The sequence below is a fragment of the Phaenicophaeus curvirostris genome, chromosome 9, assembly GCF_032191515.1.
Source record: "Phaenicophaeus curvirostris isolate KB17595 chromosome 9, BPBGC_Pcur_1.0, whole genome shotgun sequence".
Lineage (NCBI taxonomy): Eukaryota > Metazoa > Chordata > Aves > Cuculiformes > Cuculidae > Phaenicophaeus > Phaenicophaeus curvirostris.
The window spans coordinates 7,789,867-7,811,687 of record NC_091400.1 but is presented as its reverse complement, the minus strand read 5'-3'; the positions used below and the strand labels follow the sequence as shown (position 1 = coordinate 7,811,687).

The 21,821-nt window shown below is 39.8% G+C and overlaps 1 protein-coding gene across 2 annotated transcripts in view; it reads left to right on the top strand.

Moving 5' to 3' along the window:
• The first annotated feature begins 8,376 nt into the window (after nucleotides 1-8,376).
• The window catches only part of NRAP (nebulin related anchoring protein), a 51,188-nt gene continuing 37,743 nt past the window's right edge, over nucleotides 8,377-21,821 (top strand). For both annotated transcript variants that reach the window (XM_069863259.1, XM_069863258.1), the window contains exons 1-10: nucleotides 8,377-8,642; nucleotides 8,906-9,000; nucleotides 9,692-9,779; nucleotides 12,817-12,921; nucleotides 13,457-13,561; nucleotides 14,214-14,321; nucleotides 15,176-15,280; nucleotides 15,874-15,981; nucleotides 17,284-17,388; nucleotides 20,058-20,162. In XM_069863259.1, the coding sequence (XP_069719360.1) occupies nucleotides 8,571-8,642; nucleotides 8,906-9,000; nucleotides 9,692-9,779; nucleotides 12,817-12,921; nucleotides 13,457-13,561; nucleotides 14,214-14,321; nucleotides 15,176-15,280; nucleotides 15,874-15,981; nucleotides 17,284-17,388; nucleotides 20,058-20,162 (996 nt within the window). In that variant the 5' untranslated portion in view covers nucleotides 8,377-8,570. The remainder of the gene's footprint in view (nucleotides 8,643-8,905; nucleotides 9,001-9,691; nucleotides 9,780-12,816; nucleotides 12,922-13,456; nucleotides 13,562-14,213; nucleotides 14,322-15,175; nucleotides 15,281-15,873; nucleotides 15,982-17,283; nucleotides 17,389-20,057; nucleotides 20,163-21,821) is intronic.

Below are 21,821 nucleotides of genomic sequence, written 5' to 3'. Positions count from 1 at the left end.
AACACCTCCAGGGAAGGTGACTCAACCCCCTCCCTGGGTAGCCGGTTCCAGTGCCCAATGACCCTTTCTGTGAAAAATTTTTTCCTAATGTCCAGCCTAAACCTCCCCTGGCAGAGCTTGAGGCCATTCCCTCTTGTCCTGTCCCCTGTCACTTGGGAGAAGAGGCCATCACCCTCCTCTCTACAACCTCCTTTCAGGTAGTTGTAGAGAGCAATGAGGTCTCCCCTCAGCCTCCTCTTCTCCAGGCTAAACACCCCCAGCTCTCTCAGCCGTTCCTCATAAGACCTGTTCTCCAGCCCCCTCACCAGCTTTGTTTATGAAGTGACTTGTCCACAGCCACTCTCAAAAATGCAGCCAGGAACAAAGCTAAAAATAATTTCACGGTGAAAAAAAATCTTATGACCAGTTCCCAGAATTTATTTCATGGAAAGACGTATGTTGGGAAGAAAGCAGGGGCAACTAGCATCAAAATATTTGTAGCTGCAATCCTACTTAGTATTAAGACACCCAGAAAGCTCCATCATTTCCATTTGCACATACACAGCAAAACGTGCACAAAAGAAACCACCTTGCCTTGCATTGTCTTCTCTGGATGTGACCCTAGGTTTTCATTTCTCCGTTTCGCCTATATCAACATTTAATATGAATTTTGTATTCTGCTCATGATAAATTTAATACACATGTATATTTCTTTGGGGAAAAAACCTGTTGTATAGTGTTGTGGCTGGAGCAACTCCCATGAGGGCAGGCTGAGCTGGGGTATTTCAGCCTGGAGAAGGCTCCAAGGAGACCTTAAGAGCAGCTTCCCCTACTGAAAGGGGACCCAGCAAAGCTGGAGAAGGGCTCTTGATCTGGGAGTGCAGGGATAGGAAGAGGGGGAGCGGTTTTAGGTTGAAAGAAAGGAGATTTAGATGAAATATTAGGAAGGAATGTTTTCCTGTGAGGGTGGGGAGGCCCGGGCGCAGGTTGCCCCATCCCTGGAGGTGTTGAAGGCCAGGCTGGATGGGGCTTGGAGCCCCTGATGCAGTGGGAGGTGTCCCTGCCCATGGCAGGGGGTGGGACGGGATTGGCTTTGGGGTCTCTTCCCACCCAGACCATTCTGTGATTCTATTTACACCCAGCTCGACCACCACCCAGTGCCCCTGCAGAGCCACGGCCGTTCCCCAGAGCCGAGCTCGAGATCGGCTTTGAAATGATATTTTCTAACCATCTTTTAAGACAAACAGGAGCCGCCGGGCCGAGCGCATCTCCCCGGGGAACGGGAGGGAGCGGGGAGCAGGGGCTGCACCCCGGGGGGACGGGGAAGGGCTCCCGGAGGGGCTGCAGCTCCCGGGGTGTGGGGGAACGGGAGGGAGCGGGGAGCAGGGGCTGCAGCCTCCGGGGAGGGACGGGGCTCCCGGAGGAGCTGCAGCCGCGGGGGGACGGGGAGAGGTTCCTTGGAGGGGAGCAGGGAGGACGCGGGGGGGTAGGGGGGTGGGAAGGGGGCTTGCCTCGGCAATGGGATCCGCAGCTGCAGAAACGAAAGCGAAAGCAGCAGCCGTGGGGCGGGGCTGGGGGAGCCAGGGCTCCTCCCGCAGGGTCTTCCCTGGGAGAGAAACATAGCATCGCGGGATGGTTCGGGTTGGAAGGGGCCTTAAATATCGTCCGGTTCGCCCTGACAGAGAATCACAGGATGGTTTGGGTTGGAAGGGACCTTAGGGATCATCTAGTCCCACCTCTTGCCGTGGGCAGGGACGCCTCCCACTAGACCAGGCTGCTCAACGCTGACAACTGAACTGCTGCACGAAGCACGCACAGGAGAGGGAAGGAAACCCGTTTTCCAGCCAGTTCTACTCCAAACTTGACAGCCTTCCCTGCAGGGAGCTGTGGGTACAATCCCAAAGAACCACGTGGAGCTCACCAACAGCTTGACACATCTACCAGGAGGAGAGAAAGCAGCAGGTGGTTAAACACATCCTGTGGATTCGTAGAATCATAGAACGGTTTGGGTTGCAAGGGTCCTTAAAGATCACCCAGTTCCAAACCACTGCCATGGGCAGGGACACCTCCCACTGGATCAGGGGCTCCAAGCCCCATCCAACCTGGCCTTGGACACCTCCAGGGATGGGGCAGCCACCAGTGCTCTGGGCAACCTGTGCTAGTGCCTCGCCACTCTCATGGTGAATCACAACCTGATAGAGCAAAAAGCTCTGAACAGTCACTAGCGTCCCCGGCTTCCCTTGCAGTGACAGCTTCATAGATCATAGACTCGCTAGGTTGGAAAAGACCTTTGAGATCATCCAGTCCAATCATACCTGTCCGCCGCTAAATCATATCCCTAAGCATTTAATCTACCCATTTTTTGAACACCTTCAGGGATGGTGACCCAACCACCTCCCTGGGCAGCCTCTGCCAGTGCCGAAGAACCCTTTCATTGAAGAAATTTTTCCTAATGTCCAATCTGAACCTTTCCTGGTGCGACTCAAAGTCAGTCCCTCTAATCCTGTTGCCTTCATCACAGCAAAAAGCCAATCACCACTTTTAACCAGCTGTGCCCCATGACACCCCTGCAAAGTCTTACAAGTGTTATGAGGAACAGCTGAGAGAACTGAGGTTGTTTAGCCTGGAGAAAAGGAGGCTGAGGGAAGATCTTATCTTTATAGCAAGGATGATGTTAGTCTCTTCTCCTGCATGATAGGATGAGAGAGAATGGCCTCAAGTTGCATCAGGAGAGGTTAGAAAAAATATTTTCACCAAGAGGGTTCTCAGGCACTGTCAGAGGCTGCCCAGGGAGGTGGTGGAGTTTCCATCCCTGGAGATGTTTAAAAGATGGGTAGATGAGGTGCTCAGGAGTCTGGTTTAATAGTGGACAGGTATGGTTGGACTTGATGATCTCAAAGGTCTTTTCCAACCTAGCGATTCTGCTATTCTGTGAAAGACATGTGTTGAGTTTCATGATGACGTGAGATTGTCTGGATCTAAGGAAATTTTTTCCACCTTATATAAACTTCAGTGGCATTTCCTTACCTTCCTGATTATTCAGTGTGTTGCTTCTCTGCTAATTACAATATCCCTCTGAGTAGCCATTGCATCAGGCAGAGCAGTCTGGTACCCTGACTGAAGATTGGCACCATCTTGCTAATTACTCCAGGATGCAGGCTCCAATCCTGCAAAATCATACATCTACCCAGCAGTGCATGCTATTTAACTTTCATTACCTAAACAGATTTACATCAAGGCAATATTTTTCAGTGAAACTGCCTCATAATTGGCACAAAAGACAGGCCTGGTAACGAACAGCCTTTTGCTTCGTGACAGGTCACTGCTTCGATGTGATGGAGCAGCATCTGAATGGTGTGGCAGCTCTTGCATGCTGCTGCTGGGGCTGGTCTTTGCTTCGTGGGATTATGCCTGAAGCTCCTGGTTGGATATGTAGCCGAAGTTTTCTCCTGAATATCAAACTGACAGAATCCCATGGTTCCTCTCATGCCATCTGTTAGCTTCTTCTCTACAAGAAGGCGGCACCACTTCCAAATCCTTAATGGATCGTTATGGACAACAGAGACACTGGAAATGCTTAGATCGCATGGAGAAAAGGGAGACTGTGCCACCAACAATGCCTGGCAGCGGCACCTGAACTTCAGAACACACAAATGTGCTTTCCTGACGATGTGTGTGGGGCTTACCTAGGAAATCCTGAAGCTATTTGCCAGCTGTGACCTTCTATATCTTGATGAAAATGTTTATCCATTGCCATCTGGCTCTCACAGCTGAATTAGCAGACCCAGAAATGGCTTTTTTTCTAAAAATCATTGCATTGCTACGGAAAAAGCTAGTATTGTATCTGATAATGCTTGGCAATTTTCAAGAGTTTACTAACAGAATTGTGTGTGGGGAATTTCTGACTTAAACTGTTTATGAAACCCCTGTTTCTATTTTCTTTTCACGTTGATTGCTGGCATTCACAAAGAGAAAGGTTGATTCCTCAAGGGGGCTGCGATACCTTTCTTAACTATGTGTTAGATTAACCAATTTTAATGCAGTATAAAGTGCTAGATTTTTCGGAAATCCTTGCTTGTTTTTGGTAATGAGTAAGGGAGAAATTAAAAAGGTAGTAGAAGTAGAAGGAAGTATCTTGCTTCAGGGCATGGAGTGATTGCTGCCCGGGGAAGGGTCAGGAAGCAAAAAAAATTCTCATGTATAATTTTGCACAGCTGGTTGTGTGCATTACTGGGCAGGAGGAAAGCCAGCAAGGCAATACCTATAGCATCAGCGTTTGTTTTTGTATCCCTGGAGACTCGCTCTGCTCCCTAAGAACATTAACGATGAAGCCTTTGACTGGATATTTGCATTGTAGGAAATAGGTGTTTAACTACCACGTAAGCAGCTGCAGGATGACAATGGACTGTGCCTTTGGGAGATGGAGAGGTAGATAGCAGGTACAAACTAGAAGGCTTGAGGCAACTAAGTAGTACCTGTCTGGAATAATAACTGTGTGCTGTGTTCTGAACAACATCTGTGAAAACAAGGTTTTGCTGAGACCTGGGAGGCAGATTTGGGGATACTTTCAGGATGGAGGATTTTAGCAGCTTGCAAGTGTTCCCTCCTAAATGACAGCTGTTAGAATTTTATATATCTTGCAAGAAAAGGGTGGATGGTTTTGATATGCTGTGGGGGACGTAGTGTGATTTGGCCACCACAGCTTCGTGAAATTGGGTAGAATAATGCATCTCAGTGGACTTGGTGCATGTCTTTGGGTGCGATTTCTCTGTAATCAGGCAGGGGTGATCTGTTGCACATGCCATGTTTTATGAGTTTTAAACTTGGGTCACTTCTAGGTTATGATACAAGAGAATTGGGAATATTTGGACACTGGAGGTCTCATTGTATGCACATGGATTGTGCTGTGAATACTTTGCACACATTTCTTCAAGCTTTTAGCTTAAATTGTAATACATCCTCATCAGTTCTTTTTGTGCTCTGTAACAGTGATGCCTTCTTGGCCTATTGGCTCTTTTTTCCATTTCTCTCTATACTCCCTCTCTCGCTTTCTTTTGCGCCATTAGAAACATTTGCAAAATGTTCAAACTCTCAAGTTTTCCCGACACTGGCAACAAAGGGAAATTGCAAACACAAACTCTTTTAGTAAATAGTTGTCTGTCAGTTTCCAAAACAGGAGAAATGCAAAAAAGCTACTGTCCGAGTTTGGAAGGCAGTTCCTTAGAGGTTTTTCTTCAAGCCTTGGGAAATCCTGGTGTTGATAAATATTTTCCAGCTTTCTTTTGATGTTTTTACAAGTGGATTCGCTACTATGCTAGATTTGATTAACATGGAGAGGCTAAATGAGACAAAAGGCCCTGAACCCAGGTAACCAATTAACCACCTTCAGAGACAGTTAGGATGAGACTGGGCTAGTGGTTTTTCAAGCAGCTTTTAACAGTGGATAACACCTTCGTTTTCTGTGGTGAAACAGCACCTTTTTTTTTTTTTGCAGACAGCATGGAGACTGCGTTGCCATAATTCGTGGTGTTTGGCTTCCCACTATTCATGCGGCTGGAAGGGCACAGCTGCTATTCAGGAGTGACAGGGAAGGCGGCCCTGACTTGAATGTCTGTTAACTAATGCCTGCTTTTTAGATTCAGATTCAGGATGCAGACATGCTCCAAGTTTTCTATGCAGTTAATTCAATCAATTCAAGGAGGTTGGAGAGGTAACAATGTTTCTTCCTACTAATTTGCACTTTCAAGGTACCGTCTCCTTGTACTTTACCAGTAACTGCTGTACTTTTAAACCACATTGATTAAGGTTCTACTGTTAAGTAAAGCCTTTTAAGATTTCCATTGATATCAAAAAGCCTTTATGAGGCCTTACTAAAGGAGGAGAAAAAGCCACAATGAGCTTTTAACTGAAGAGAAAACGTCTTGCTAAGATTTGTCAAGATAACAAACTTGCACTGGTTTTGTGCTTTAATTCCTTGCATGATCAAAATGCTTTGCTCGCTTTGTAATGAGACAATAGCATGCTTGTTTTTTAATAAACTCTCATTTTTAATCCAGGGTGCTGAAGAACAGGCCATGCATCAGGACTGGTTCTGAGGTGCTTAGAAATGGGGAAATCTTCAATAGACTCCAGCAGAACTGGAGCACAATGGATGAGAGGGAAGTGGTGTGCCTGGGAAAGACAGTAGCTGTATAGGGCACTGTGGCTTATGGTGCTTCTCTTCTTGAACACGCTGTTAGCTTGGGAGAGGCAGGAGAGCTTGGAAAATGTGTTTACTGTCTTCCAGCCAAGCTGGTAATATGTGTCACTGTGAAAAGAAATAAACAGGTTTTGTATATCTTGAGATTAACTAAGTATTATCTCTGAAATAAAGGGCTTCCAGCTGTCTCACAGGGCTTTTGGAAGGAACATGTGGTCTTATTCTTCTGAAGGACCTCCAGCGTGCTGTCTGGGTGCACAGTGCATATTAACTATATACACTGATGCTCCAGGCTGGAGTCCTGTCCAGGTTGTTGGTGTTCACATGACTCCTGGAAGCATGATTTGTTCTGCAGTTGCCAAGTCTTTATGTTTTTGTGCAGTTCGGGGATGTTTTGCTTCCAGCACCTCTCAGAACTCATTTCAGGAGTGCCTTAAGCAACATGTTGTCTGTACTGAGATAGAAGCAGCTTGTGCATCTTTTTTCTTGCAAAAGTGTGAGACAAGACCTGTAGCATGGGTTCACACAGCATGAAGAAAATTAGGACTACTTAGGAAATACACAATATAGTGACGCTTGAAGTAGATGAACACAGAGAAGCAGCAGCTGATAGTGTGCCCAGTGTTAAATAAGGAGGGGACAGCCTGGCCACTGTGACCCCGATACAGGTCACTTGCATAAACAGAATGGCAATCTGGGATAAGACAGAAAGTTGTGTGAGAAGGGAACTGGAAGACTTCCAAGTTATTTTGGCTCACAGATATGAGCATGGTCAATATTATTGTGATGTAACTTGGTCAACATAAAATTGCTTGTGATCCCAAAAGGAATAATAGGGGATAACTCAGCAGTTATTTTGATACAAGAAGAAATGTTCTGTGAACATTTTTTAAAATGAAAATACGTCTGTTTATATACCGATATTAATTACTTACTTTGAAAGGCCTCAAGTGTTTTCAGGACTTTGTGCCATACTCATTGCTTCTCAGATTAGAGACTCTATTTTCAGCACACCAGTTGCTGACAGTAGGTTGTGCCAGTACATTGTCAGCATTCAGTAAAAGTAGCAACAATAAGTTAAGCAGAACTGTGTTATCTCCAAAGAGAGATGAATAGGAGGCTCTCTAAGCATACCCAGAAGGTTTAGATAGGAATGATTTTGACTGAATTGTTTGTAATTTACGTAAAAGGAAAGTGCTTAGTGATATCCCAGGACTGCTGCAGGCACGGGAAGTGGAGCAGATGCATGGATGACTAAGTAGACTTTTACTTGGGTTGAGGTAATTCCTAGCAGTGTCCCAGGATTATGAAGCCCTGCAGCTGGAGGTATTATGATTAGGTGAAATGTAGATCTCAAATCCTGACCATTTGTAGCCAGTAGAATTTAATAGCTTCTTTTGTTCAGAGCAGACTTCACAACCTTAATACTTGCTTGAATCCTAATTTCAGGCATAGTAATTCCTTATTGTTATTCAGCTAAGGAATTTTATGTTCTGACCTATACAGCCTACTCTTTGTGAACACTATTAAATAGGTGCTTTGTTCATTTTATTCAAAAGTAAATGGTTGCTTTCTAAAGTTTTTTCCTATAGGAGATAGATGCTTGGATTTGTACCCATCATGTTTAGAACTCTTTGCGGTAATGGGGTCTGTGTACATCCTCTTACACCTGCAGATGCAGTGATGAACTGATGAAAAAGAAAGACACGAGAAATGTGTGTGCTCTGCTCTGATGCTGTCAACATGAGAGGTGAAACTGAGCTGGCAACAAGGGAGAAAAAAACAATGGCTTTCCTGAGACAATGGCAATGTACCTCTTTTAGATCCAACAAAGGGCCAGGAAGCTCCAAACCTGTCTCTGGCCTGTGTCTCTGGTGGTACCTCCTTCTGATATAAGACTATTCCTAAACACAGAGTAGACCTCCATGAGGTCACTTGCTCTATATCGGGATGAAGAGAGACCATGATGAATTGCTGCTGCTGTATATACTTTTCTTTTCATCCTGGACTTACGACAACTGGCTTTACAGCAAAACTGAAATACTAGGTGATCAGACTCTAATGTTCACATGGAATGATTTGTTTCTGTGAGTTCATTCTTCTATTTAGAGAAAGATATTACTACCATCCCTCACGCACTGACACAGTTGCCAAAATAACCCCTCTTACTAACTGGCAGCTTTAAAAGCCAGCCTGCAGCTGACTTTGAAACAGAAGGTCAGCAAACGGAGCAGCAGACTTCAATTCAGAGCTTTAATGGGAGCCATTGACCACAGCAAAAGGCCTTGACTGGAGGGTCTAGAGTGTGCTTTGCACAGGCCAAAAAGTCACTTTCATATTCTTTGAACCTTTTGTATAAACCTATATATTTTTTCACTCTGTGGATTTCAAGATGAATGTGCAGCCGTGTGCTAGATGTGGCTATGGGGTTTACCCTGCTGAGAAGATTAACTGTATAGATCAGGTCAGTTCTCTTTCTTTATTATTTTGGACTGTAATAAATGTATAGATTGGCACTTTCAACACAGCGACGAGCTCTCTGTTCCAAAAATTTAGTATTCGTAACTGGGTTCAGAACTGAAATGATTTAACAATAGCCATATATTTGAAGATGAATTCTTCAAATTAATGAAATTAATGTTGAGGATCAATACTGATATTTAAAATTCAATGGAAAAATAATGAAATACAAATCATGTCTTTGTTTCTGTTTTGTGGTATTTCCAGACATGGCATAAAGCCTGTTTTCACTGTGAAGTATGCAAGATGATGTTAACAGTAAACAACTTTGTTAGCCATGAAAAGAAGCCTTACTGTCAAGCGTAAGTGGGTTTCCTTTTCTTTTTTTTCATAGTAAAGGTTTAAAATGCCAAGTCATTTCAGTGTAAGAAAAGATCACCGTTTACTCAGCCTTGTCCCGTGTGTGATGTGAAATTATGTATTGTGAGTGCTTTATTGCATCCCGTTGGATTTATGTGAATCAGAGATGGTGGGAAACTCTTATTACTGTATGTAAAGCTTCCTCATTTGTCCAGTATGTTAAAAGATAACAAATTAAGTTCCCTTTCAGTATTGGGGGAAAAAAATTTAACCCACTCATAAAATTCAGTGCTTTCCAAATCAGCAGTTAAGAGTTAACGAGGTTGAGCTAATCATCAGGAAAAAGCATAAAATGCAGATTTTGGAGTTGGTTTGTTCTAGGAAGTTTTTGTTTTATAATGATCAATTCCTGTCAAATTTGTCAGCAGAAAAAGGAGAGATGACAGTTGTTTTTTATTCTATTATTCTCTTTTGTTATTAGAAACGCAGCATTGATATGACGATCATTAAAATTAATTTTGCTCCAGGCACCTACTCCACACAATAAGAACTGGAATATAATCTGAGATCTGTGTGTGAGTCGGGGGAAGTTCTGTATAGAGGGGTGGAAGCTGGTATCGTGTGCTCAAAGAGAACCTTTCTGATGGGCTGCCTGGTACATTCCTAATATGCTTTTACACTTTCCCTTTTTAGGCATAATCCAAAAAACAATGCATTCACAAGCGTATTTGAGACACCGATAAATATAAACGCAAAAAAACTGTCAGAAGTGGTAAGTGAGGTAAGAAGCTTGAGGGCCAAATGTATTTAGCTTTGTTTTACATTTTGATGTCATGTTGGTATTATGTTTAGAAATGTAAATATGTATTCTTTACTTACCCTCCTGTGTTCTTTTAGAGCTGGAACAGCTCAGCCCGAGTTTGAATCATAGATTGTAAAATGCAGTCACTTGTGAGAAAGAAAAGTTAGATCTGAATTTGCTTCTATTTTCAGAAAGACATTGGACAGCAGTGTCTCTCTTGCCATAGCTGATAATCTGTAGGGAAGGATTGTTTGCATAAGACGCCCAGAGCTGTGTAAACTTAGTGACTAAATCGGGGGGGGGATACACAGCCACTGCAAACAAGAATGACCTATTTACTTTATGATCTCTTATGAAACTGATACCAAAGGGCACAAAACAAAAAAAAAAAAAACCCAACCTCTTTATTCATGGGATGTGGGCAAAAAAATCTTATAAATTTTTTGTCAAATATTTCTGGCAAACGTGAGAAAGCACGAAGTTCAGGGAGCTTTGCATGGTTTGACAATGTGTTGCTGAAGCGTTCAGCATGGAACAGCCTCTCGTGTCCCATCACTATCAATCCCTGAAACAGGCTGCTGTGCCCCGGCAAACCTCTAGGGGTGCTCAAAGTCTTCTTTCTTTTTAAATACCATTCTTCTCTGTCTTGCATTGTTTTCCTCCAGATACATTTGTTTCAAACTTGCATATCTAATTACACGAAATAAGAAGCGCAAAATCAGCCAGTAATTGATAACTATCTCACTTGTATGTGTAATACTGTTTTCTTGAATGTCATGTCTTTGTTACTCTAAAACAGTACTTCTCTTTGCGTGACTATATTTAGTAAGCTAACCAATGTCTTTCAATGTGATTAGCCACCATTAAAATAAAAGAAGTTGCATTTCTTAGATTATAGTGTACTATGTTCATTCTCATGTTCTGTATTCGCTGTACAAAGTTAATGTACATTTAATAGCCTTATCAGACAATGTATCTTTCCTTTATCATTCTTGTACCCTGTTCTTATGCATCAGGTTTTGCAATATCATAGGCAGTAACTGTTTCAGCAGTGACTATCACACTTACTTTAAACTGTGTGTGACAGATCAGCTCAGGAATGAGTTTGGGGTTACTGCAGGTTCTATTTCTGGTTTTAGGCAGTGACATGAGACTCTGATACTTCCAGTGCATGTGAATATATAAGCCAGACAAATTATAGCTCAAAGATCACTTTCCCTTGTTTTTACACCTAAAGCACCTTCTGTCCTTTTCAATCACATAATGACGTTCTGCACCAGAGAGAAAATTGTTGGGGGTTGTAGCAAAGCTGATTCTGCAGTACTTACAGAAAGGGAGTACTTCTGGGGAAATTGTGAGTGCAGAAAAACTTTTTCATTGGTAAATGCATAGAATAATGCTAACTTGAGAAAAGGTTTCAGTTGGTAATGAAGTTTGTTGGGGTTTTTTAAGGTAAGTTTATTTCTAATGAAAAACATGTAACATGTTTCTTCAATCCTAACATAATGTTGTCACATAAGTCTCATGCGGACACCAACTCAAATACAGAGATAAAAATTCAGCTTCCTCCCTCTACACAGAATTTCTGTGTGAGCGGACAAATAATTCATCTCTCTGTACCTCTATAATTAATTTATAAAATAGGAATAATGGTACACACTGGGCCATTTTTCTGCCAGTTTGGATTTTGTACTCTTCAAAACAGGAACTGTTATTTTTAGCATCTGTAGAGTGAGTTGTACAGCATAGCTGTGATTTCAGTTGTGTTTCTGTGTACTGTCATGATGTAAGTAACAGTAGGAAAATGATGACCCAGGACTAAATATAGTAGTCATTTACATTTACACTGTCTCGATACTTCATGGTCACTGAGTAGGGAGATAGGGGAGTGAAATATTACTCACCAGGTAATAGCTCTTTCATCTAATGCTGCATTGCTATGCTCTGTTTAAAAATCCTTATAGATTAATTCCCCAAAAAGTATTGTCTAAAGACCAAATTATTCTTTTGCAACTTCATGCCAGATTTGTGGTATAATGTGCTTCTCCTTTTACATCTCCAATAACAGCAAAAAATCTTAGAATCTTGGTGTGGATTAGAGTAGATTTTTGACCTTAGTGCTAAACCAAGTTATCTCTTCCATAGCAACTCATTTTCTAATAATGTATGGCATGGAAGAAGTACTTATGTAGTCTTTGCATGGCATAGAACTACAGGCTCTGTGGTGTTTTTGTAGATAGCAAGTTGTAAATGGTGTTGGTCTAAAAAGGGAGAAGAAGGAAAAGATGGAGAGGTTTGCAGACTCTGAGGAAGTGGTTGGTATTTTCTTGTGGGCTGTAGAGATTTGGTGGATCAGTTGTGATTGTCTTAGTCCCTTTGTTTCTGCATTCTTATCATATATAAATGTGTCTTCAGGGTGAAATTATTGGCACTCAAAACTAGGCTGGTCTATAGCAACTGGAGGTCTAAGACAGACACACGAGTAAACATTATGATTAGAGTAAATCATCTTAGTTTAAGTTCTGTTGATGCTGCCACCCAGAGAATTAGATCTGTGCAGTCACATTGTTGCTCTTGTGTTGGTATTGATGATTTTACAGCAAGGCAGATGAAGGAACTGACATAGCTGAAAGCTAACACAGCAAAAGCCTACATACTAATTCTCTGATCTTATTTGCCTCACGGCCACCTATCTGATGGAGTGACTGACAAGAAGAAGGGTCACCAAGTAGGGCCCGAGGTGTTTTTGGAAGTAGGTTTCCTTTAGGCTAGTTTAAGGTGGAGCCAAAACTAGCAGGCACTGAAGTGGACTTGACAGGGTATGAATTGCATTGTTTTTATTGTTTTGTCTTTCATTCACCTTTTGTTGCTGCAGTTCGTGCAGACTCCATATCACTGTGGACTAAGAAACTGTTCACCTCGTTTGTGTCCATTCTTGTTTTTCTCCTAAGAGGGGTGTGTGTTAATCTGTACTAACAAACCACTCATCCCAAGACTTTTTTTTTTTTTTTTTCAGGTAAAATATCGAGAAGGGAGTGAACAATTCAGATCAGTCTTTCAATGGGATGTAAGGTCCAGAGAAATTGAAGCTGCCCATAAAGCTCAACAACTGGCCACCCAGGTAAGAAATATCCTTCGAGTCTCCAAGCCACTAGCCTGCGGGAGACAAATTACTGGCCTTGGCAGTCCTGATTGTTAGGGTTTTGCTCACAGCGTTTCAGTGCTAAAAAAAGCCATTGCTTCTCATTTGACTAAATTTTTCAAGGTAGCATAGCTCAATTATAGCTTAGGTTGCAACAACCAGGAGATGGGGAAGGAAGAGTGTATCTATACAGTTAGCTGTTTGAACTGCTTCGTGTACAAATATACGCAATGCGTCTTCTTTCTTGACTGGCACTGAAGCTTCAGAACAAGTGGTCTGATTCCCAGGGGAAGTTATTTGTGTCTCAATCCAGGATCCTAGATCCTGACATCTTGATGTCAGTCCTTGTTATACAGGCTCTGCCCTGGCATTCTGAAGGTCAGGGAGTTCAGGGCTTGTGCTGTACCTCTGTAGATTCCACTTAACTGCATTGTGTGTGTTTTGTCAGATCATCTGGGTTTTTTGTATTAAAACAAAGGTGAAGATTGGTAGGTCTTTAATTTTTGTTTTGTAGAATGCGTATTATGCTGCCTACGAGGAGGGAAAATCATGGTACTCAGGAACAATCCCGGATCCTGAGATGGTCAGGATAACACAGGCAGAGAAAACTCTGAATGATGTAAGTGGGCTGATGTTTGGAATAGCTTTATTTTCATGGGCTATCATATTCTGGAGACTTGCTAGTGCATCAAAGCCAACCTTTGGTAAGGTGTTACTAAAAGCGAGATTGACATGTTTATTTCTGTCAATAACAATATTTAACTATATAGGTGGTTAAAGTCACATAACAATGCTATTGGCCATCCTGGAAATCATACTTTTATGTATTTATGTAATTGAGAAGCACTTTGATTACTGACCAATGATGTCTGTGGTGACCTTGGTTATATCCTGATCTAGCAGGTGTTACTGCTTCCCTCAGCAGAGCAGAATTAATGATGGAAAACATGTCTTAATGTCTTATTTCCCATAAAGTAGACCTTTAATTGACTGTATTTTCATGACTGATGAAAATCGCTTCTGAATTATGACTGTTTGTGTTCATACAATGGGTTAGTGACTCAGTCAACGTATCCAATTAACAGTGGATAATTGATACGAATGGGAAATGTTTTCTCCTGTGTGTAGGAAACATTTCTATCTAACTTATAGGTTTATTTACTTCTAAATAAAGTGATTTGTGCCTTTTGGAAGCAGGCATTAAAAGAGGAATTACATGAAACTACAGTGAGTTCTCCTGAAGCAACAATATAAATATGTTCATTTTCTAGTTTCAATATACAGAAGAATATGAGCCACGGAGAGGCAAAGGCAGCTTTCCTGCTATGATCACTCCAGGTTATCAGGTTGCTAAGAGAGCCACTCAACTAAGCAGTAATGTAAGTATTTTTTTTTTTTTAATTGTATGCTAGACTTCTGAATTTTGAGAATTCTGGGTTTAGGCCATTTAGATTAGGCAGCAGGTTCTATGATGATTATTTGTTGTACTGCTAATTCTACAGAGTGAGAAAACTTTAACATGATGTAGGGAACAGGGTTAATAAACTACTTAGCTTGGGAAGACAATCACATAGGACAAGTGACAGTATAGATATTTACTGAGAGATACAGCAACTTTAGCTGTATTTTATTGTAGCTTGAAAAAGATTGTGAATCACTCCAAGCTGTTTATTTAATGAATTACTTTTATTTTTACTTTATGACTTTATTTGTCATTATTCACATCTGACATTTTTCACTTTCTTTATTATTGAAAGTTAAATACCTGTATTATTTATTTAATTAATATACAAACTACTTTAACTATATGCACAGAAAATAGTTTGTTCATAAAAATAACAATTCATCTGAAAAAGATCAAGTAAAAATGATTCCTGTAGAAGTGAGTTTAAAGTATTGCATTGTTTTCTGCAAACCTTGTCTCCGTTGTCATTGCAGTATGGTCTTAGTATTTTGGGCCATTAATGACTACTCTCAGAATATTTTAATCAAATGTGGGGCCCAAAAATCTAGTATCATTTGAAAATTTGATTATCTGGGAACGTTTCTGTCTGCTTCTGACTTACACTTGAAGGAAACTGGGCCTTAAACATACTGATAGCTTGACTGTACAGTGGGGAGTGTCATGACTGCTCTTGATCATTTTCTCTTGAAGCCTTCTGGTAGAAAATGAATATTTGTTACCTTGTAATGTGCTTTTTGTAATATGTCTTTCATATGTCTTCTTCTTCAGGTAGAGTATAAGCGAGGACATGAAGAAAGAGTTTCAAAGTTCACCTCTGTTGTAGACACTCCAGATATACTTCATGCAAAGGCTGGAGGACAGCTTTCAAGTGATGTAAGTGAAATAACGTAGGTTGCCCTGCTTTTGAGTTCACAAGTGGATTTTAGGACATTTGTAAATCACTTAAAAATGTGAACATAAAGAAAAGTTAAAAATTAATATTTAAAAGGGAGACTTTTGAAATGTATATTACCTTAAAATATTCCTGACAGATTTTACCATTAAATATTTAATTCTTCCAGATATAAAGACTATATTCAGTTCTAGGCCATTTTATGGATTAGTTGGTGTCAGAACTGAAGGAAGGGAACCCGTCTGTTCTACTTCCAGCAGGCGGGTGCCATGCAAGGCAAAGAACTAAACTGCCCAAGTCCAATATAAATAGAGCAGGCATCTTGTAGGGAACTTTAATATTTTCTTTAAACAGCTGTGATCCATCCTGTACCCTGAACAAGACACAAAGGTCCTACATTAGATAACTGATCATATAGTTAAAGATTACATTGTAAAGATTCTGATTTCATGGTTCATCTTCCTTTTGGCAGTGATGGCCATCAAATGCCTGACTTGCAGCTTTTAAGTTGATTATGTGTGTAATCAAGGTACATTTGATCTAATTGGTCACAAACTGTCCTGGATTTTTTCAGCTGAAATACACAGAAGATTTTGAAGAACGAAAAGGAAAAGGCAGCTTTCCTGCTATGATCACTCCAGCTTATCAAATAGCCAAGAGGGCCAATGAATTAGCCAGTGATGTAAGTGTCCAAAACAAAGTCTTTTTTGGGGAAGAAAAGAATACATTCTCAGGCAAATTTTGGATTAACATGTTTGCCAGCAGAAATTCTGTGAGCATTGACCTGAAGCACAGCTCTAATTTACACAGCCACAATATTTGTGGGTGACCTTACACCAGGGGAGGGCTGCATTTGCAGAGCTCTGCTTTGCCACGACTTTCCACGCTCCTAGTGGATCCTTACAGCTCATTCTACTATTCCTTCTTTTGCACTGTTGTGGAATGAGGCTTTTAAGAATGTAGCTTCTTGAATATCAATTATATACAAAAGTGCATACACAATTACAAGCATACATTTGACATAGATATAAATTGATAAAATATATCTTTTTATTCCACTAATTTTATCCTCCTTAATGTTGTGTTTTGTTTTTTTCTAAACTCCTCAGTGTACTGATCTTTATTGGCTTTATTTTCCTTTCCTAAACATAACAAAACCACAACACTCCTGTATTCTTTAAAAAGCATTGTAACAGGACATCAGTGTTGCTTCAAAATGTACAGTTAATTCTATTTTGTCATTGGAGACTGAAGGGGAACCTCTTTTTGTTGGAGAAGATAACAGATTGTGCTAACTCAATAGAAGTGAATTTAAAACATTATTGAGTCATTGAGGAAAAGAAGAAGACATCTATAATTTTGAAGGCAAACACAACTGACTAAAACATTTAAATATTTTTCCTTGCCTTTGATCTGTGGAAAACGCTTCTTTTATGTCAGCAAACACACATTGTGATTAAAGGGCAGCATCAGGTTATAAGCATCATTTTGACTTCAGGAAAGGTAGTGCAAAACTTGGTCTAAACTTGAAGGCTGATTGCCTAAAACTTTCTTGACCACTGGGGACATCAGCATTGTTCAGAAACGATTCCATTTATTAATAGCATTCAGATGACCCTGTGGTAAGAAAAAGTGCTCAGTGGTAACCATGAATTTACATTACAATCAGTTCTATTGTTTGAACCTGCTGGAGCATCAGGGATTAGCCACTGACAAGCACGAGGTACTGAACACACTGAACTAATGGTCTCGGTTGAAATGGCAAGTCTTGTGTTCTTAGTGCATTATTAAAATTACACCACTACTTTTGTTTTATATTTTCAAGTGGCATATTTGACTTCTGTGGATTGGTAGCAATGGGAATTTTGACAATCATTTATTGTCAACATGTGCATGTCGTTGATGATTATTTATTATGCAGCATCTGTATACCAGACTAAATTCATCTGGATGATTCTTTTCCTTTTCTTTTTTTTCCCATTAGGTGAAGTATCATCAAAGATATGAAAAAGAGATCAAGGGAAAAGTCAGCCATACAGCTGGAACAGATGTTACTTTTGCAAGAGAAAATGTAGATCAATACGGCCAGGTATGCAACATCTGAGAGATACCCCTGCTGATGTTGATCAAGACTTTAGAAAGACTCAAGCTGGTTGATCAAGACTTTAGAAACTGCCGTGAGACCTATTTTCACTTTGCTTTCCTGTATGAGAAAGCAAGGTCTCAAAGGAAAAGATGGCATGCAACAGCACCATGCTCTGAATGCGTAATATATTTGGCATTGGTACTTACAAGATGAGACTATCAGGTGCATATACTGTCACTGCATGATCCTTATGGTAGGGTTGTTTCAAAAGGTAAGCCTTACCTTGGCAAATTTTATCTCTGTATGTGTCTGCACTATGTATTTCTATTGTAGTGGTATTAGGTATCACACTGGAATATATTTACACAGGGAAACTTTCCCATTCCATGAGAAAGAAAATGTAAATTCAAGTAAGAGAAAAAGTGAAAGGGCTGCGAAATCATAGAAAGGTAGTAGTTAAGCGTCTTTTCCTTGCCAGTATTTTTAGAAATCTTAGAAACTTTGCAGCTCTGAATATGTGCAAATGGCACTGAAGATCATACATGATCACTTAGATTTCAGCTCTTCTACAGAATTGATATTGTAAGCTTGACAAGTTGTAGTTCTGCTTCTGTGGAACCAAATAGGCTTTAGTTCTGTTTTGGTTTATGGCATTTGTTTGGCTTTTATTTCGTTTTCAAGGGAATGCAGTTATTGTTGTGTCCCAAATGCATCTAAAGTTCTATTCCAATTAAGTTAGGAAAATAGCAGAGCTAAATAGAAATAAATACAGCTAAAGGGAATTTGAAAGATATTGAATAGTATTTTTGGATACACGAAAATGCATGGTTAGTCTTAGGTTTTTTATCCTAGCTCCTCCTGAGACCCATAAACTTTTGAGAAGTGAAGGAACAGTGAATATACTGTTCTAAGACATTTGGGGAGTTTTACGTCTCTTCACTTCTTATGTTCAAATTTACATCTTGTAATGTATGGAAAGCAAACTATCCTTGAAGAATATGAGTTTAGAATATGTAGCATTGAACTGTTCATTTGGTTTCTGCCTTTTGAACTGTTACAAGTTTTAGTAAGAGTAAACAAGTAAAACTGATTTGAAAGAGCACTAATCGCATTCTCAAGCGTTGGAATATTGCTGTCTTTAGAATTAATATTTTTTCTTTGAAAATGTCTTTGAACCTTCAGTCACTGACTTCAAATTTATTTTGAGTTTTAATCTTCATAGATTGGATTCTGATATTTTTATTCAAATAAAACAGAGCCACTGAAATTAATGGAACTTTCTGAGGGAAGCATGACTTTACATGGGTAAATGGATTAGATTTCTAACTGTTGAGATCATGAGAGCACATAACCCGTATATATGTCCCATAAGACAATTTAAGGAATCTAACTCTAAAATTCTTTTTTCGATCATGTTTAAAAAGCTCAGAAGTGACTAAAATTAATTATCTGGAACTTTGAAAATACTTTTTGTAGTGTTAGCAATATTAGAAATGACATAAAAATGTATTTGAGAAAGTTGAAAATGGCAAGTTAGTCTGAAGAATTCAGACTCATGAATGCCATTTTAAAAAACTAACTAAGCTAATTAGTCAAGGATAATTTTTATTTTCTGTGCCTGTTTATCAACTGATTTAGATACAGTAAGTATAATTACATTATGGTGTTCAAGAACTTATGATATGACCTATCTTATCCTGTGACATTGAATAAAATGACCTGCAATGGATTGTTTTGCATTACGAAGTCACAAGATACCCTAAATATTTGTAGTCCTTTCTATCTGTACTCTCCATGACATTCTTGACAGGCCACACGTTGTTTTTTTTGCTTAAACTGGCTTTTTACTAGAAAGGATTTACAAAATATTACAGAAAAAACACATTATGCTGTATCTTACTTGTTTGTATACTTGTAATATTGTCCCCATCTCTTGACATAAAAGCTTTGGGATGATCATTGAGTATCAACTTTAAAAAACCCTCCAATATTTTGCTATTAAGTTATCAGAACATTTACACACAAACTTATCTGTAAATAGATTTAAAAGTATTAATTCCACAACAACTACAGTTTTTTTTTTAAAAATCAAGCAAATGGAATTTTGTGATTTTGTTCCTTAAGAAGTTTACCACCTTAATATCTAGATATTTCAGCTTCATTAATGAATGCATTTTCAATATATATCATGGTACTAGAGAAATATCTTTTTTGGTCAGTTATGATGTGAGAAATGGTTGTGGAGAGATCAAGAGACTTCTGGCAGGTCACAGAGGATGGATGATTCTATGCTAAACTTGGAAAGTTTAAGAAAATTTCCTCGTTGCCCACACTATTTAATATTTTTATTTATTGACAGAGAGAGGCTAGCATGTATCCTTTCTGTAAGAGCTGAGGTGATATTAGTAGGATGTATATTGTATACTTGAATGCTATCTTGACTGCAGCTAATTGCTACCTGTATTTCGCTTGCAATGCAACTCAAGTAATTTTACATGCACAGTTAATTTAATGGGTGATTTTATTCTGCCAGTTGGCCATTTTGTTCTCTTCTTCATTTTCAAAAAAAATGAAGCTATGAATTTTCCTACTACCATGGACTGTAGGTCTTTGTGAAATTACCCATAGCCTGACCTACTTATGTATGAGTAAACACTCTGAATTTTCTTTAGGATTATATGGATGAGTATGAAGAACGCAGAGGGAAAGGAAGCTTTCCTGCTATGATCACTCCAGCTTATCAAAATGCCAAGAAAGCAAATGAATTGGCAAGTGATGTAAGTATGGAACCTGAATCAATACAATTCATAAACAATTAAAACCAGCAGTTTGTCAGAGCAATGCCTAGGAGGAGAATGCTAAAATTGCACTTGAGAAGTAAACAACAATGACATTTCGCTGCATTGCTGGGAACTGGATGGCTTAGGGGATTAATAATATCCATTAATAGATGGGGACAGAGCTCCGACTTGCATGAGGGAGAAGATGGATGTAGCAGCTAATGGGAATCCCTACTGTTAGGTTAACCCTCCTGGCAAATCTGCACCTGTATTATTAATGAAACCTTCAACTGCCTTAATCATCCAGTGGACTACTGTGGTATTCCCAGTAGTGAATAAATGGAGGATGAATGAGCTGAACTGGTTTTGATATTTTGATGTATCATGCCTCTAGCACAAAGCAAGTCATATGGAGAAAAAGAAACCATAGAGTTACAACGCTATCACTTCACAGGACTGAGCTTATTCCTAGGCTGGGGATTTTTAGTTTTGCCTAGCAAGCTAAAGAATTGGCAAAAAAGGTGGCGATGTGCGATTCTTGCATGTAGCCCATTTATTAAAAAGCTTCAGACCTTTTTGAGGGGACTGTTTCTAGTAATAACAAAAAGTGGGTCAGTCTGTAGGTCCCTACACGGTGGCTGCCATGAAGGGTTCCTGTGACTGACAGCCTTTGTATTGTGAACACCTCTCCCCTATGGGGCTCTCTGAGCTGATAGACTCAGTCTGTTTTCTGGGGAGCTACGAGATGCTTGAGTCTTTCAGCTTGTACTAGCCTGGACTAGACACTAAACTAGAGTGAAAGAATCAGTCACATTCTGTTACTAGTGCTTATGACAATCTAAAAAACCTGAAACCTTCTTTGACCAGTCCCTATTTTGATGACAAACTCAGTTGATGACAAACTTCAATCTCCTGTTTCAAACATGAAATATTTAAATGGATTGCAGTTTTGTATGTTTTCAGAATGCTAACGGTCAGTAGTTTTCTTATTAATTTGTAATACCTGGAGTGAGGAGGAGGATTGGCTCATGGCAGTAACATTTCCACACTAGAGTACTTATCAAGCTGCTTTGTAGCTTTAAAGCCTGAGAAACTGTGTACAGACTTGGAAAACAAAAAACCCAAACGCTTTGCACTTCAGCACATTTAAGATAATTTATTTTGTTCATTGTGAATCTGATTTTTGAAGCAGTAGCATAAGATGAAGAACTTAAGCATGTTCTTGTATGCAAGAAATAAATTCGCAAAAGGGCTTTTGCTGGACAAAGTTTGGCAAAAGGTCAATATAAGCATTGTCTCTCATCACCTATCCAAGCCCAATTTCAGTCAATAACCTGATGTATAAATTAAATTAGCATGTCTCTTATTTCAGTCTTGATTTGGTAGAGAACATTTAAAACATTATAAGTGCAAAAAGACAGCTTTTTTAAAAAAAGTCTTGTTTCTACAAAAGGAAGTTCACAGAACACTTGAGGATTGTCTGTGAATTCTCTGACTAGAAATCTAGAATTAAAGTACTAAGAATTAATTTCAGTAATAGAAGACCACAGAATAAAGAACACACGAGCTCCAACCAGCCACTAGTCAAGAATCTGCTAATTATCTGTCCAAGCTATGAACAACAACCAATGCTGTTCAAACTATTTTAAAAAATGG